The following is a 19,228-nucleotide window of genomic DNA, read 5'->3' on the forward strand; positions in this document are numbered from 1 at the left end:
TTCATGTTTTAAGATAGTCCCCCCAAAACCTACCTAAACCTACACTCAAGGTAAATGTTTGAAAAGTGTTTCCTGTTAAAAATCTGAGGACAGAACAGAGGGAATTTACAGTAAGCTGGAGGTGTTGGTACCTATACTCTGAGGTATAGCAATCTTAGTGTTACCTTACATAAGTTTTAGGAGTGTAATGGATGCTGGAAGATGAAGCCTTCCATTTCAGAAATGCTCTAATGATAATATTGTATATTTTCACACTTTACATATTTCCTGTATAAATGCAGTTTATTTTCTGAAGGTGTGGACTTGCTGTTAATGATCTCAAATTTCCAGTAGGGAGCTATCAAAAACTGAAGTTAATGTAATGTAATAATTTAACAGCAAGTTCAGCCTTAGTGCATGTAGGCTTTGAGTTAGAATATGCATTCTTATGTAGAACCACTGGTATGAGGGTCCAAGCCATTAACCTGACATGTAATGCAGATCCCTTGGCATGACATAACACTACATTCAGTGTTACACATGTAATCTCACCCCAGGGTGGGAAAAAGAAACACTAAGTGGGATTGTGGTTCTCATCCCACTTAGGGTACATGACTGAGGGGTGACTGTACCTCACCACACTCCTATGTCTTTGCAGATACCCCAGGCATTGGCAGTATGTAAGAAGCACACAAGGGTGAAACATGTATGGAAAACATTATATATACACCCAATTTTAAGATATCAGAATGTGCAGTAACAAAGATCACAGAAGTAAACAACTTTAAACAAGTATAAACATTAATGCAGTGTAAAAGCTGTGTAAAATGCAGAATAGAGCTGCTGAGCTAAAGCAGTAGTGAAGCACCAAGCAGATCCCGAGACAATAGTACCTGATCAGAAATTAACAGCACCAGTTATGATTAAAGTGTAGGCAAACAGTGTTAAGAAGAACATATAATTATGAAGTATGATGGGAAAATATCCAGCCAAATAAGGTGTGTCTGAGCTGTTGCACTTGAAGTTTCTAAGCCAATGACAAAAATGGGATTTTGGAACATGAAGCACAAAGAGATGGACTTAATGTATGTTCTTAGCTTTGACTGGCATCCAGAGTAACACCATTGCCAACTGAGATAACACTGGATAGCCTTGAATGGGCACCATTAGCTGGTGGTTAGGATGCCAGAGATGGAACACCAGCTGAAGCACTGATGTCTTTGATCAGGCTGCTCTGTCTCCTTTCCACAGAAGTTGTAAGTCGTTCTAGTAAGGAGGCCATCAGGACCACAGAAACCAAGGAAGAGATCTAGACTGACCCACACATTGGTATGTACAGCACTGGCATTTCAACAGCCAAGACTAAAGCTCCCATTTTAGTGTACAGCAAATACTTACCAGTGAATGTGCACCAGCTGGTACTGCTGTTAGGTGAGTTCCAATTAAATATGGCTGGCCAAAGAAAGTAGTAAAGCAGCAAGAGGAACCACTGTATGCTGAGAGTGATCACTCAGTCCAAACTGCAGGGGCAATATCTAATTCATGTAATGACTACAGTACAATGATCCTGATCGTGTATCTTCAGTGTCAAGAACACTAGTGTAACATCCTGATCATGTGTCATGGGCTTGAGAAGCATTTACACAAGTATCCAGGCATCCGGATTTAGCATGTTTGTCAGCAGCACAAGAGGCAAAGTAACCACGACCTGTGATGCAAACAATCCACAGCAAGCCAATAAGCACCTAATGCTAATAAATCAAACCAGTAGAGAGTTTTAAATGTCAGCTGTTTTGCTGGCCCACTGGCAGGGCATTCGTCTTTGGTACTTGTGAGCTGACATAGCTGGCCTTTTGGGGAGGGTGTTGATTTTTGCTCTATCTGGACACCTTCTAATGAAGATAGATGATACTGTGGTCACATGTGTGTGGCTTAAGTCTTATTACTGTGTCTGTTCGGGGGTGCAGGATTGGACCAGAAATAATGTTCTCACATGCACAGGACAAAAGTGACTGTGTAGGAGGCATCAGTGCTTCTTGTATCCCCAGTTGGTGATAGTTCATCTCTTGTCCATGCTACACTTCCTTGCATAAAATGATGATCCTCTCCTCTGCCACATTAATGATGTCCTTTTCCCCAGTCTTGTCAGAGTCCGTGTGTTCATGGAATAGGATCAGTAGTGATGACTGGTTATTCCAAATGCATTTGAGTGAGACGGACTGACTGACAAGTGTGTTTCACCAAAACTTTAAATGTGTTTTTATCAGGTTTGTATCATTAAAGTGAAAACTACCTGCATTGATGGAAAAACTCATCTAATCCCAAACTGTCAAATACAGCCAGAAACCCATCAAACAATCTAAAATCTCGACATCCCTATCCCCAAATAGCCAAATCCTCAAAACTTGTATAGCTATGACTTGATCCTCCAAAACTATATATACATCCCATAACCCAATTCTAACCCTAAAACTCCCCAACTTCCTGAGCTTAAATTCCCTGGGCTCTCTCTAATCCTAAAGTTCCCTCCCCAGTCCCCAAATCTAAATTCCTTGATTACTCCCTAACCCTGAAACTCCCTTCTTGCTCCCATAACCTAATCCCCCAAATCACTCCCCAACTATAAATGTCTCCTCCCACTCCCTAAATCTAGGTTTTCTCATTACCACCTGTCCCTAAGACCCCCTCCCCACTCTCTAGATCTAAATTCTTCCCTCGTGCTCCCTAACCATTAGCCTACATAACCACATAGCAAGTTAGCGGTACAGGTGAATGAAATACAACTATTCAGTTACACTGATAAACTGCAAGCAGATGCACTTTGTTAAACAAGCACAGTTTGACCATCAGTAAACCAAACCAACACAAATATGCTGCAGATAGTCAGAAAAATCAGACTCAATAAAAACAATGTAACCCTTTTTACCCAGCGCAAAGCCCCCACACTCTTCTGTTTGCCTCTTTGTATCTTGATACTTGTTATTCCTGATTTCAAGGTTGCTTGAATTAACTGATTTCTTATATGTAAACCTGTGTGTGTGTTTATACATAGAAACATATTATCTATATTGGTGTGTGTGTGTGTGTGTGTGTGTGTGTGTGTGTGTGTGTGTGTGTGTGTGTGTGTGTGTGTGTCTCTCTCTCTCTCTACACACACACACACACACACACACACACACACATATATATGTATATATATGTATATATATATATATATATATATGTGTGTGTGTGTGTATACACACACACACATATATATATATATATATATATATATATATATATATATATATAAAATATATATACATACATATATATATATATATGTATATATATATATATATATATATATATAATATATATACATACATGTAATATATATATATGTATGTATATATATATATATATATGTATATATATATATATATATATATATATATATATATGGATCTACTTCACATTGCCGAAATTTCATGATGCTGACTCCCATATGGCCGGCACCATATGATCGACATTTGAAATGTCGACAATGGAAGTAGACTGTAAAAAAGAAAGAAAAAAACTTTCTTTACACTGCTAGCATGGGGGCTCCGCCCCCTGCACCCCCCATGGGGGGCTCCGCCCCAACCCCCTTCCGTAACTTTAATATACCAACTATGAGATCGCACTACAGGGGAGAGTTTACAGACTTTTCTGTGATTTGAAAAAGACAGTTTCTGATGCAGTCAGAAAAATTGTAGGATTAGTAATGCTCATTGTAGCATCCATTTGTATAACAGGGTTTCCATGCAACCCCTTTCTGTCAATAAGAATTTTACATGAGTGGATGGCAGTGAGAACCAGTACCAGCAGTACCAGTGCTAGTACAATATGCAGCCCCTTTCTAGTCATACAACTTTACATGAGTGGATGGCATTGAGAACCAATACCACCAGTAGCAAAGCCAGTAGAGTATGCAGCCCTTTTCTATCCATAACAACTTTACATGAGTGGATGGCATTGAGAACCAGTACAACCAGTACCCCCACTACCAACGCCAGTACAGTATTTAATGTGTTGGGGTGGGGATTGGCAGCTGACTTGGGATACCTGCAGGACAGATTAAATAACATGAATCTTGTGAGCACTTATCAGATGCATCTTATCAGCCTAGTTCAATGCTCAGTTTCACACTACCCCTGAAATAATCTTTTTTTTTTTTTTGTTTTTGCTGTGTAGTAATTATTATAAATCTGATTTTTGCGACTCTTTTATCATTTGTAAAAGCAGTGAAGGACTCACTGTTTAAAACTTAGTAAAAAGAGGATCTGTCTTGTTCTCTAGTGTCCCATGGATAGGTGTAACATGCATATTGTATTAATGTAGTCTGCTCCTGCCTGTATGTGACCTAGTTGTGGTTCATGACACTAATGACTGTCTCATAATAGCTTGTGCAAGCAAGACTGATGCACTGAATAAGTATCCAGTGCAAATGTGCTTAAGTGGTGTAGAACCCCCACACCCCTGTTCAGGTAACTGTGCACATAAATTCACCCAATATAGCTATCTCAGAGATTGCCAGACTTGGGGATAAGTTATAAACATTTTCATTGAATCCCATTTGATGTGTCTGTCTCAGTCAGATGAGTTTTGACAAAACAGCCATTGCACTGAATAAATCCCACACAACCCACATGTGTATTCACATTCTGCATGCAAGGTCTTTGTCTAATGTGAGCTGCTCATGGATTAGCTGTGCTTCTGAAGAGGAACAGCATTTTAAAGACGCAACTGATTAATGCCATGTAGCTGAAAGGGAACTTTCTGCCTGGATCACTTATTCCATCAAGTGGGTGCATTGTATTCTGCAGACTACTTTATCTTCTCTAAGGTAGTGTAGGTATCTTCCGTTTGTAGCCTAGATTAGCACTAAGTGCAGAATGTAATGCTGTATCCTTGGCAGAAAAGTTCAGGCATACCAGGAGCTCTCCAAGTGCGAAGATGTGAATGGCAGCAAAGTGGAAGTATGAACAGGATTCCCTGCAGAAAGAAGGTATTTGTCAATTGAAATGTTGTTTCCAAAGAAATAATTTGTTAATAGACACAGTAGTATTGAGACTGAGTTATGCTTTGCTGAAAGAAGTGCCCTGGTAGAACAAAGCTTCCCTTTATAATAGATTTGTCAGAGATTACCATGAGCGGAGTATTCTGTTTCACTTAACCTGGAATTGATCTTTGAGTTGAAATCTGATTTTTATTCCAAGCTCAGTGCAGCATTTGTTAGACTAGCTGACAACTTTGTGTTTTTTTTGGGGGGGGGGGGGGTTGGGGGTGCAGTGCTATGTGGTATATTGTCTGATTGGAGAACATGTACTTATTAAATTCACTATTTTTTCAAGATATCAGACATCCAGGAGCTGGTGTCTTCAGCTTTCTAAATTTAATGAATTTCATCATATCAGTCAGCAATTTCTAATTCAGTACTGCAAAATATTGTCCAGATACAGTGGAAATTCAAGCATGCATATGACAGAGTCAAGAGAACTGTGGGAAATATAAAAGAATATAGGCTTTGGTTAGTTTATCAGCATAAAATGAATTATCAGGCAATGGAACAGGCAATTGTTTGTAGCTGAAGTGATTTGTGGTTTTGTGTTGTATTATAGTTAGCGAAGTAAAACTCTAATATTCATATCCGCAATGAATTTGCTTCTAATGCACAAATAATTGTAACACTTCTTAAATTTGTGTATAGTTTTATTGATAAAATGATTTCATTTTGTTATAGGAAATACTGTCATGAGAACAATACATGGTGTGGGAGAGATGATGACACAGATGGTACTCAGCAGGGGGTCTGGTCTCCCGATAAGTCAGCCTGACTCTCAAGCAGTCCACAATTTAGGCAAGCAGGTGACGTCTTCTGATGAGGATGTGACTGTAATGGACACCAAACTGAAAATCATCGAAATACTGCAGGTATAAATCAAGCTATACTTCATAGTGTTATCTCTGAAAGTCATCGAAATACTACAGGTATAAATCAAGCTATACTTCATAGTTTTATCTTTGCATTTCTTTAATGCATTTTGAGAGGGAGTATTGTACCTTTCATTACCATTGTGACTGCTTGACCCACCAAATTTTTTCTGAACCAGCTATGTTTCACACTTATGAGAGATAAGAACTTGACTTGCTGTGTACCCCCACATCCCACCAGAAGCTCATTAGACATTTAAAGGCTGGTCTTGAGCACTCAGTTTTGATACCTAGTGTGTAAGTCAACTTTGTTTTCCAAACAAGAAAAGTTCATTACTTTTGCAAGTAAATATGCAGTTTGTTCTTTTTTTTAGTTGTAGAGCAGGCATTTTAACATCAACTTGAAAGACATCAAATGTCATGCATTCTGAAAGAAATGTAGGTCCATATGTGTAGTATGACCCTATTTGACCACCCTCCGTCTTAGTCTGGCTCCGCTCCAGTTAGACATTCCCTCCACTGAGCTTTTGCTTCTGCAGATTTGACTAGTCATGTCTGGGATTAGGAAGGTTCTCTTCTGGTTTGCATGTAGCAGTCATGCCTTGCCATAGGAAACACAGAATGATGCAATTTTAAGTATTAGCTCGCTGATTATCCTGCCCTCAGAAACTGTAGATTTGTCTTGCAGTCTTTCATTATAAAGCAGCAGAAAGCGTATGCATAATAGCTAGGCTGGTTGGATTGTACTGGCCTTTGGAAACTGTTGTGCATATTGCAGCATAATGTGTATTGGCTAATTTGAAAGGTTTTGAAAATGTTTGTCTTGCTGTGCATGTCTTCTGCTGTTTTGCTGTTCTAGTTATAGAACTTCTTAGTAATGGGAATCAATCACATTATGAAAGAAATAGTGACTTAAGTAAATATGCTGTTAGTCTTGCCTTCTGCTTTGTTTGGGTTTATTTTAGGGTGGGTTGAAGTGTGACTTCTGAAAGGGTTTAAGGAGAAATGTAAAGCATTTCAGAGTGTAGCACAGTTGCAGATCATGTATGAGAAGAATATCGCCAATATCATCATATGCTGTATAGGATACTGAGACCGTTTTAATTTAAAGAATAAATGTAATAGTTTACTGTTTAATGTAAAACTAAAGTTCGGCAAGTGTGGGCCATTTGCAAATATTCTATTCCTAGAAATTCATAGTGAAGAATTTAACAGTTCCAGCATTTATTGACTAAACATGCTGCACAAAGACTTGAAAGCAGTACATTGTAATTTCAGTCATACATTTTCTGTTATATTCACACTTACCTTAGTGACCCGATGGTTTTCAAATTGATTGAGTAACAAGGATGTGGTAAAGTTTAGCTCTGGCTCTTCTGAATGGTTTATGTTTGGTGTCTGTGTACTAGAGAGCTCAGTTGTGGTCCATTTGCTGTACTTTCTACACCTATGACATCTCAGTAAACTAGTTTGTTAACAGCCAAGCATGCCAACAACTTTGATGTAGCTCATTTGTGAATGGAGATGTGTTATCATAACTTCAGAAACAGTTACACATCTGACTGAAATGCACAAATGACGACAGAACAACATTTTTAATCTAAACAAATGCACATTCCTCCTTATGAGGCAAGTCAACTCAGGAAAATGTATCATAGGAGGTTACTAGGCTATTGGTCCTGAGGCCCTTATAAGCCTAGCCAAGAGTTTAGCCCATGTTTAGATAAGTCAGCACCCAATGCCCCTGCCCAGCAGGGACACGGGTGGAATCCCAGGGGTATATTTTCTGTTTCCCATCCAGCTATCCAGGTCACTCTTAAAAAGGAGTAAAGAGGTACTCTGCTTGATGTGGAGAGGGAGTCTATTCCATAGATGGGTGAGTCTCTGGGACACAAATCTGTCTCACCAACAAGACCTGTTGATGTCAGACCAGGTTGAGGCCGCACATGCTAGTAACTCAAGTGGAGCTTGACTTGCAGATGTGCAGCAGTCCCATGAAGGTAGGGTCCGTGATCACCTTGTATGTCAGACACAGGTCACCTCTAAGCAGTCTGTACCAGACTGAGTAGAGGGACAGGGCTTTTATCCTGTCTGTGTAGAACAGGTGTTTGAGACTGTGGATTTTCCTGGTCATGAACCTCTGAGGTCTCTCCAACTGCTGCATGTGCTTGGCAAGGTACATGTTGAAGGGAGTACTGTACTTTGTAATGGGTCTGATAAGGGAGGAGTACAGGGATGTTATGATCTCCTTGTTCCTTGATAAAATACTGTTATTTATGAGGTTGGTCATGTAGAAAGCCTTCTTTGCAATGGAGGCAACATGATGGTCAAAAGTGGTCAAAAGTCAGGTTGCTATCAACCTGGGTGCCCAAGTCCCTCAAGACTGATTGCGTGCTTAGTACATTGTTATTAATATGATAATTACAAGAAAAGAATGTAGAAACCAGCTGGCCATACTGATGTCACCAAACCACGATTTATTGAGCGCTTTCGTCAGAATCAATGTCAGACCATCAGAATAAAATTACATTCCATAATGACATTTAAATACACATGCCTGCTTCCTTATTGGTCATTCTGCCCATTAATTAATTACATGAATTCTTAAAGCAATATTAAATGTTAAAACTTAAAAATATATAAAAAAACATATTAATGACTAAAACATATGTAAATAATTCATAAACATCTATAAAATCACATTTGCATATGCACAAGTAAACCTTACAAAATAAAAAGGCAGATTTCAATTTTAATAAAAGGCCGATCAAAATTCTATCATTCAGCCCAGCTAGCTCACAAGCATTAGTTTGGGTCTGCCATTTCAGTTCTTTTAATCCAAGGAAGTCATCCAAAGGCCCTCCCCCCGATGGCCAAATCAACGTGATCAATAGCACAGAATTTAAAGGTGTGTGTTGGGTAGACACTAGTGTGTCTATAGAGGGCATTTTTTTAATTTTTATGATTAATTTCATAAATGTGTTCATAAACTCTTTGCCTTAATGTCCTCTTCATCTTACCCACATAAAATCCTTGACAGGATTGACACAATACTAAATACACCACACCTTTGAAATAACAGTAATATTTTTTTAGATGGTCTTCTTACATCATAATTCCTAACACTACTCTTGTCTTTGTCAACCATGTATTGGCACTGAGAACACCTCCCACATTTATAAATACCACCTCCTATGATCTTCCTAATCTCCCTCTCCAACAATCCTTTGAGGGAAAAGCCCTTTTTATATATCACAACAGGCTTTTCATCCATACCTCTGGGTCCATACCAAAAAACATCCAGTACTTACAGATAATTTCATGGATTTCAAAGAAATCAGTACTAAACGGTAAGATCAGTGCCCTATTGTTGGTGTTGCCTCTCTGGGGTTCCCTATATTTGTGGGTCCAGTGCAGTGGCAGCAAAATATTTCAATGCAAAAATAAATTACTTTTAAAGACATTAATGGAATGCCAGTCAAAATCACTACAGTTCTAATTATAATTTATATTCAGCTTTATAAAAGTACCAGGTAACATGCTAAAAGTAGCAGAAACAAGCTCAAGATAAATTATGCATTTCAATACAAAAAGCCTTTCTTTTCTGAATAAGAAGAAGCATAAATCAACAGTATAAAATAGGATTTGAAAACCAGAACATTCTGCAAAATCAATAAAATAATGACAATTTTAAATATTGCTGTTATAAACTTAGATGGGAACCTGTCAAAGAAGGGACACTTATTAGCAGGAGAGCAATACTTTGAGCCACAGGGAATCTGACAAAGGCACATATATCGGGGAACATACAAACAGTAGTATTACACACACACACACACACACTGGTCCAGTGCCACTATTTAACAAAGCCTTTAAAAAAAAAAATCTAACCTTTTCCTTTTGACCTCCTGAAATATGTTTCGGACAAACTCTTCTGGGTATCCCCTCCTACCAAACATGTTTTTCAAGACGTTACACTCATTTAAAAAATCACCTGTATCTGAGACCATTCTCGCTAGTCTTACATATTGCTCTTTTACTAACGCTCTTTTTTGGTGAGTGGGATGCCAACTCCCAAAGTGCAACAAAGAGTTAGAATATGTAGGTTTCTTGTGTAGATGTGAAGTAATTTTTTTTTGTTATAATCCTTCTTGATAGTAACATCCAGGTAATTAAGCGCATCTTTGTCTACTACCATGGTGAACTTCAAAACTGTAGTTGTTCTGTGTATATACTCAAACAATTCATTCAGCATTTCTTCACCAACCTTCCAAAGGAGTACTAAATCGTCTAAGAACCACCCATACAGGGCCCAACTGTCCTTGTAGTGTGATTCTAGAATGAATAAGTCTTCCTACTGGGCCAAGACTATGTTAGCAAAGACAGGTGCAGCATGCACCCATTGCCACCCCATGTCTTTGCCTAAACAATTGTCCTTGAAAACTGATGAAATTGTTGTCTAATACAAGCTCCATACAAGTTCTCAAAATCAAAATGTTATCATGTTTCATGTTTGTGTTTTTACATAAATAGTCATAAAATCATTTGACACCCAACTCGTGGGGTATAACCGAAAACAAATCACAAATGTCAGTCATTACCATGAGCAAGTCATCACAGTAGATGTCTTCCCTAACTTTTCCTAAAATGTCCCATGAATCCTTAAATAAGTTACACCTATTGTTTAGTAAAAATAACTGCCAGTATATGACTGGAAAAATGGAAAAAAGCCAGAAGTCAATGTTTACGCGTTTCGTCCACTTTTAATTGTCATGAACTTCTCTGGCAGTTATTTTTACTTAGTTTTGTTGTGTGTACCTATTGTTTAGTACCCATTTAACCTTGCTATCAATAAACCTGGCAGTACAGAAAGTCATGGATACCTTAGCATCAACTATCGTCCATAGTGGGTGCTGGAAATGAACTTGTGAATTTTCGGGATCCCAAAAATAGTAGGGATCCGTGAATGCAAAGTTGCAAGATATTCATGTTCTTCTACACTAATTTGCCCATTCAACATCAGCTCATCTAAGGTGAGATCAGTATTCCTATAAGCTTTGTTGAGTTCATTGTGAGAAACGTCAATGTAGGTGTCATTAAATAAAATTTCATGTATCCTCCTGTTGTAATCATTCATGTTTATTATCACAAGCCCCCCACCCTTGTCAGGCTTCATAATTCTGATGTTTTTATTTTTCATATACTCACTAGTAATCTTGTTTCATTGAGAGTTAAAGTGTTTGTAGGTTCATAGGTTCATAGGTAGGTACTAGGCTATCGGCCATAGGGCCTATACAAGCCCAGCCAAAATGCTACCCTGGCTTTTGCCACCCAAGAAAATTATTTTCCTGTACCACTGTCGAGCAGAGCCACAGAAGTGATCCCGGGGTGAATTTCCTATTTCCCATCCAGTCATCAAGATTTTTCTTGTAGAGCTTTGTTTGATATAGATAGGTAGTTTATTCCAGAGTATGGGAAGTCTCTGGGACAGGAATCTGTCCCTCCGGCATGTTCTGTTTATTGTGGTGACAAGGTTTAGGTCCCTAGAGCATGTAGTTTGAGGGATTGGGATGTCTTTAAGTGGAGTATGTTCAGCAGCTCTGGGTTTGACATATTATGGGTTATTAGTTTTCTAATTTCTTTTCACACAAAGCTTCATACATTTGAACAATAGGGTGTGAAGGGGATTAAAAGTCCTAGGTCTTCTTAACTGAGTATAGTTGCAGCCAACTTCATCCGTATTTTTGAAGTAAAGGGCTAGGTTTAATTTCCTAGTAGAGCTTTTAAGTTGTAAAATATTATCAACTATATTTGCTTTCTTAGCTAGCACAAAATTAAGCCCTTTGTCAAAAGGTCCACCCAATTGCCGTTAACCTGTGTGTCACTCAAATTCTATATTTAAAAGTCACTGAATGTATTATATACGATTGAAACCTCACTATCTTCTGCTTCTATGGCTATCTGTAATATGGTGCATTCTTTCTCTCCTCTCTCCTCCCTCTCATTTGTTGTTGTGATAAGTCCTATGCATACCTCCAATTGCCCTGGTTCCTGTCCCTCTGATTCATGACGAGCTCCGATCTCCTCAAAGAAGGAGTGTCTAAAGGGGCCTCTGCATCTTCCAGATTTCAACATTTCCCTCATTCATAACCCTGTCCAGGGCAGAATTACCCCCATAAAAAATATTGTTACTTTGCTGTTCCCTTGGTGGATCGGGGTAAGCTTTACCACTATCATATTCTTGCTTATCACGAAGTAACTTTTTTTCTTTGCTATTTTTAAGATCAAACAAATTTCTATCAACATCAGGAAACACATTATAATAATCCCTAATCTTATGCTCAAAAATAGGTTATTTTTAATACATTAATTTTACTTATTTCACTGTTTAGTACAGTCATTTTCCTGTTGTTGTCAAAGTAAGCAAATCACATCCTTGCGTGTTGTACAATTCTATCAAGTGCTGGTGTAGTTGTGAGTTCTTGGTAAGTCCAGTGTGATAGCACTACATCCGTAGACCCTTTGGTATATGTTCCCACTTAAGGCATTCTGCCAGATAATTCTCCAGCTGTAATTTTTTAAATTTTAGTGTTAAATCTTTAAAAAGACTAATTTGTTTGTCTAGTGATCTGTAGCCCGTTCCATTATCACCGCCATTTTTTTTCCAATTTGCATCGTTATTGAGCCATTAATCCACTGAAAATGGTTTCATAGTCTCGTGGAAGTCCCAGGTCCATCATGTAAACTGGAATTTAATGAAACAATGTTGGAATTAAAAGAACTGAGCCCTCTTGGTTTGTTGTCACCTGTATTACAGATCCTTTTAGCAGGAGTGATAAAGTACAGGAGTGTGTATTTAAATGTCATTATGGAATGTAATATTATTCTGATGAAGTCTGACATTGATTCTGATGAAAGCGCTCAATAAATTGTGGTTTGGTGACATCGGTCTGGCCAGCTGGTTTCTACATTCTTTTCTTGTAATTATCACATTGATAACAATGTACTAAGCACGCAATCAGTTGTGAGGAACTTGGGCACCCAGGTTGATAGCAACCTGACTTTTGACCACTTTGACCATCATGTTGTCTCCATTGCACAGAAGGCTTTCTACATGGCCCACCTCATAAATAAATTTTCCCCAAAGGGGATAATGATGCATTTCTTGACATTCAGTTTGAGACCATGCTTCTGGCACCAGTCATTCATTTGGGTAAGGCCCTCTTGGTGGATGTTCACTTCACTAGGGGAATTTAAGAAAGTGCCCAGCTTGCAGTCATCTGTAAACTTTGTCATCCACAGATCACTGCTTTTGGCTTGCACCTCAGAAAAGTATATCACAAACAGTAGAGGCCCCAAGACCTATCCTTGTTGTACACTGCCTGTTACAGGTCTACTACTAGAAGTGGCTTCCCCTGTTTTGACTGAGTGGCTTCTATCAGTGAGCTAGTTAGCTACCCATCTGGTAACATACAGGTTGATGCCTAGCTGGGAGAGCGTATCTGTTATGCTGGAGTGGGGAATAATATCAAAGGCTTTAGCAAGGTCAAGGTAGGTGGTGTGCACCATCTTCTCCTTGTCCATGGCTTTTGTGACTGTTTCGAAGAAGGTGATCAAGTTTAACAGGCATGATTTCCCTTTGACAAAACCAAACTGTGTAGGGTGAAGCATTTGGAGTTTGCCAATGTCCTTGTTTATAAGGTCCATGATAATGTGTTCCATGGCTTACTGATTAGGCTAGTTAGGCTGATGGGCCTATAATGAACTGGCTCAGTGGACTCTCCACCTTTGTGTAGAGGGATGACAGTGGGTGTCTTCCATTCAGCTGGGATGAAGCCAGTGCTCAGGCTTTAGTTGAATAGGGGTGCCTAATGGAGCTGAGAGCTCATGCCTGATTTCATGTAGGATACAGCCAGAGATTTTATTAAGTCCCATGCAGACTGTATTTTTTTGCTTTTGAGAGGGCATTCAAGACCTGCTCCCTAGTGATGAGGGGAGCGGGGCAGGTGCTGGGGATGTCCTGGTTTACTGATGGGGGGGACGGGGGGGTGAAGTTTTCATTGAACCTGTCTGCCAGCAGGTTGGCTATATCTGTGGCATTTGTGTATGTGTTGTTATTGACCACCATTTCAGAGCAGATGTGGGTGTTTGGACATATGTGAAGAAGACCTTGTGATTGTCCTTAGTGGATGTGGCCAATTTAGACTCAAAGTTAGCCTTCACCAGTGACCTTATTTGCTTGTTCAAACAAAGGAGAGATTGCTTCCAACTTGGCACCTGCTCCTTCTTGGTCCTGGACAGCAATTTTTTTCCTTTTATTGTAGAGCGTGTTTATTGCTGCTGTCCACCAGACGGGTTTACTCTTCCTTAAGGAAGATGATTTGGTCCTGTCAGGTATTGCTGAGTCCATACAGCTATGTAGGTGCTCATATGCTTTTTTGGTTTCAGCTTGAGCATTAGTGCTACTTCCAACTGAAGGGACAGTGGCTATGAATCTGTTTGTACCTGCTCTGAGAAGATTGCACTCAGCTTTGGAATAGTTTTCTTGTTTGACCCTGACAAGGGGGGGGGGGCGCAGGGGAGATGGTGACTTCAAATGTGATCTCTTTATATTTGGATCTTACCAAGGAGAATGACACTGTAGGGGTGCTACAGTGACTACTCATGTTGGTTAGGTCCAGGTCCAGGATATTTTCACCTCTCTTAGGGGTGTTGACCAGCTGATCCAATGCATTGGCATTGACAAAGTTGAGAAATCTCTGGATGTTTGAGCTAGAATAGGTCTTCCACTCTATGGTTTGGTAGTTAAAGTCACCTAGGATCAGGGTAGAAGGTTGAATCTTGATGGATTCAAGTCCAGATAAATGGAATGGACGTCCTGATTCATGGCTTGAGGGTCTGTAGCTAGCTATGATTTGAATAGGTGTTTTGTCAACAGTTAACTGCACTTGCAGTGTCTCCTGTGTGTCATACCATTTGATCAGCCTGGTGGTGTGTATTATTGAAACTCCACCTCCTTTGGCTTTGTAGCCCTTGGTTTGGGGTCTGAAGGTATGGTAGGATGAGTAACTTGGTAAGGCTGGGGTGCTCTCCACAGTTTTGAGCCAGGTTTCAGTGACTGCACAAATGTCAGCATCATCCATCCTCCAGGGAAAGGAATGCTTGCATTGCAATAAGTGCAGTTTCATGCTAAGACTCGTAGCATTTAGCAGCATGACATTTAAATTTAATTTAGAAGAATTTTTCATGTTGGTAATTTTGTGCTCATGACTTTGCATAAAAAAAGTCCCTATGGGGGAGGCAAGAGCCTTTGCCAGAGGCCTGAAGTCCATGGGAGACAGATGAAGGCCATCTTTGGCAAAGCATCATGGTCTGTCAGTCATGTCTTCATAGGCTGTCAGATACTGGATCCCCTTGGAATGGCACCAGAAACTAAGGCAATTGTTAAAATCAACCATTTTCTGTTTGTATTGAGTAAAGTACACCTGCCGTTCATATTTTGAACCCAAGACCATTGCACCTGCAGAACAGTGCTTCAACCCGCCAAGCCACACAGCTGTTTAAAGATTCAAACCCTGTACCCTTGGCATAGGAAGCAGCTCATTAACAAATCAGAGCTTTATCCCCCTGCACTAACTGCCAGATAAATGTACACTCCAGACAGGACAAGTGGTAAGGTCAGTTCAGGCAATTCCATTTCTTTTGAGGCTTTGCTTACAATACTCTCTAGGATCTATGCCTTCTACAAGGGAAGTCTGCATTGTTTAGAACCCCTTAAGTTTCTGAAGGGGTATCATCTTTGAAGAGTAGCTATGCAGTTCCTCTCGAGTACTCCACTTTTGTCAGAGATGTGGGACTGAGAAAATGTGTACCTTAATACTTGTTCTGCATAGTGTATCCAGGGTGTTTTTTCCATCCTCCATACCTGATTAGCTTTTTTCTTATGTCCACCCAGCCTGATAATATTAATTAGTTCCTGGAGTCATTCAGTCATACATCTGGGGTACATGTGGTCAAGTTGCCTTCTTTTATTACTTCTCTCCTCAGTTTAGTTGGTTTGATTAGCCCTGCTTAAGGCAGCAGTCATGGAGTGAGGGTTTACAGCTAGTGAGCAGGTGCCTATTTTTGTCTATTGGTGGGATCTAGGGTTATGAGTTTGGGACCTCAGTTGGATACTAACTACTGGCCCTGTAAATGCCTGTCTTCCTCATTGCTTGCCACCCTTGGTGCATGTACCACATTCATGCAGATTCCATGTAAGCATTTTGGTTACTAACATATTCAGCCCTGTTGCAGTCATATACTAGGGGAGCTGAAGTCATCCTCTTCCCCAAGTGTCTCCTCGTGTAGGCCAGGTTTAGAGACTTTTGCTTCTAAGATGTATGAAACCTAGTTATTGAACTCCTCTGGCTTCTTATAGGATGAAGCCTCTTTTAAGGAGGTTCTGTGTTACATTAAGTCTTATTTTTGTATGTAGGCCCAGGCCAAGCCTGAGTACATCTTCACTAAAGTTTATGGCTATCGTTTTCCTGCTTCTTAGCCAGCCTTTAAGCCTGGATGTGCCTCTATTCTCCTGCTTGCTAGCAGGTTTGATGGTCCTGTTCAATATCCAGAGAAGTGGCTTGAAATATCTCAGCATCCCAAATCTGACTGCTTTGTGGTCTTGACAGACATTTGGCTTTCCTCAAGTCCAGTTTCTTTTCCTTCCCATCTAGCACACCGGGAGCCCTTGTCACATTGGAAATCAAGATCCCACAAATAATTATCTCACCTACTTGGATATCAAGTTTTCTAGGTGGATGATGATTTAGTCTCTTTTGAAATCCTTCCCAAATTGTGGATGGGAGTAGATCCTGATTTCATTTTGAATAGTGCAGACTACCTCAGCGGGTGTTTATTGACTCTGGTGAATGTCCTTATTAAGGATGAAGACATTGTTTTATGCTTCTGTCAGTTGGCTTAACCATGTCTGTCCCCTTGAGGGACAGTTGACAGATTTCTGGTTGGTGCCCATTTTGATAGAAGTGAGTGTGGCTGCAGTGCCCTCTTAATGGTTTCTTTGATTCTAGGCAGATCTCTGGTCGGGGTGGGTTCTCATCATTTACTAGTTTATTACTCACAGAGGAAGGAAAGGAGCACCATTTTAACTCCCCCCTCACCCCCCTGTTGTACTACTACTACTCTTTGAAAGAGATTGAGGGCAAAGGCAGTCCCAAACTCAATCTCCTGGGGATTAGAGGAAGCTGCTGTCATTTCCAGGAGAAAAAAAGAGTAAGGTTGTTTTTTCCTATTTGTCTCAGTACCATAGCTTACTCTCCCCTGGATTTTTTTGCCTTACTCAGCTTCTTGAACAACCTAGGAAGGGCTTGCCTCCCCCCCCCCCCTTTTCCCCAAGATACATGTTCCCTGTAATGCTTTGTGTGATCTACCTTCCCCTGAAAGTCTGTGCAGGCTTCCTAGCCTAAAAGTTGTCCAGGAGCTCACCAGTGATATTTGCATGATGTGAATGACATACTTTATATTCTGTCATCATGGAGCCAACATCGGGTGACCCTGCCTAGTATTCTTGTGGTTGGAGGTGTCCATCGGAACCTCCATGTGCTGTACAGTAGAAGGCATTTACAGAAGCCACTTCTGACTGTGGAACCATCTGTATCTTCCCACCTAGAATCCTTTCTTCAGACAGGTGTCTTGTTAACAAGTGCTATATCTGTCTTTTTTTCTTAGAATGGTCAGCCCCACATGGGCTTTAGGCATATTGTATAGGTTGGTCTGGTCAAGCTATCTGGCCTCAGGTAGGTTAGTGCTGCTTAGTGCTGCTTGGTGCCACACCTTATCTGAAGGACCTTTGCTCCTACTTTGAAGTATATTGGTGGTTGTGCTGGTGATGGAAGAAGACTAATTCATAGGTATGTCACCTTCCTGTGTTTGGCAGGACTGTTGAATCTGAAGTCTGATATCCACTACTTCCCAGTCCCAACTTGGGTGGCTGGCTGATATTGTTGAACGGGTTGGCTTGCTTCGCATTGTATAACTTTTGTGTTAGTCATGGAATGGCAGGAATATGGAATTCTGCATGATCAAATTCTAAGTCTGAAAGTCCTAGATTTTTGTTGCTACCCTCTCTATTGAGTTTGATGCACACCCTTTTAAGGAATGCAGGGAATGAAGGCAGGAGGAATGTGTCTGTTGTGCCCCCATGTTGAAAGTTCTCCTCTTTCCAGTAGAGTCAGTCTTCCTTGTTGAGGGGGGATTGCATTACAGCCATTTCTGTTATTGTAATTTTTGGCAAGCCTTTTGCATCAAGATATTGAAATATTAAAAAAATGTACAGCCCATGTACTATGTACCATTTTTTCTTTCGAGTGTAAAATATGACTGTCTGTATGTGTATATAAGTTTGTGTATGTAAACATACATGCACCTTGTATACATTTTGTGAGGTAATGTGTACTGTTACATTAATGGTTTTAAATTTAATTAATTAACTTTACTTCAACTGTGTCATTTTATTACCTCAGCTAAGACCAAACCATTCAGTAAGTTGAGCTTTTCATTCTTCAGAATTATTATCATCACTTGAACTGCCCATATATCTGCCGTCTTATTCTTTTCTGGATTTGAAATATTGAATCAGACTTTTCAATTTGGACATCTTCTCTTCCTCTCAGAAGTGTTACCACTTCACTGCACTGGAACTTTCTTTGGCTGTTCTAGCTACATCATCTGCAGTCTGCAAACTTTCTAATGGTGTTTCTATTTTCACTGGGTCTCTAGTTTGCAAACATCATCGTCTTCTGCATTTCCTGCCGTAGGTTTATTATTTTTGTTATGCCTCAAGAAAAGGTAGTTACATGAGAAGCAGTGAAATCAACTAACCATCTTGTCAGTTTCTGATGTAGATAAAATACAGACGACCACCACTAGGGTATTTAACAATCTTAATAACTTTGAGGGACGACTGACATTATATGATCTTGGTACTTTTGGGTCTCATGTAAGCAACTAACACACACTGGACCATATGATCTTAGTAAGTCATGTTTAATATTCTTGTAACTTAGAATATCCTGAAGTTGGTTTGCCTTTTGGGGTGAACACACAGCATAGTTTCAGGGGTTCTTCATTCCTCTTCCTACTGCCTCACCTGTGATGTGTTATAAGATTCAGTTTTACTCTCATTCTTCCACGTTTATATACTTTCCTCAGGACAGTTCATTCAGAGTAAAGGTTTGTTAATATCATTGCTGAGCTGATAACGTGTAACTTTACCTCTTCTTCCCAAGAAGTC

General features: G+C 39.8%; 1 protein-coding gene across 2 annotated transcripts in view; it reads left to right on the forward strand.

The window, feature by feature from the left end:
• ITPR2 (inositol 1,4,5-trisphosphate receptor type 2) overlaps positions 1-19,228 on the forward strand; it is a 2,416,542-nt gene that overhangs the window by 1,210,365 nt on the left and 1,186,949 nt on the right. For both annotated transcript variants that reach the window (XM_044087657.1, XM_044087658.1), the window contains exon 22: positions 5,747-5,937. In XM_044087657.1, the coding sequence (XP_043943592.1) occupies positions 5,747-5,937 (191 nt within the window). The remainder of the gene's footprint in view (positions 1-5,746; positions 5,938-19,228) is intronic.

This window comes from Protopterus annectens, chromosome 11.part0 (assembly GCF_019279795.1).
Source record: "Protopterus annectens isolate FY-2018-M chromosome 11.part0, PAN1.0, whole genome shotgun sequence".
Classification (NCBI taxonomy): domain Eukaryota; kingdom Metazoa; phylum Chordata; order Ceratodontiformes; family Protopteridae; genus Protopterus; species Protopterus annectens.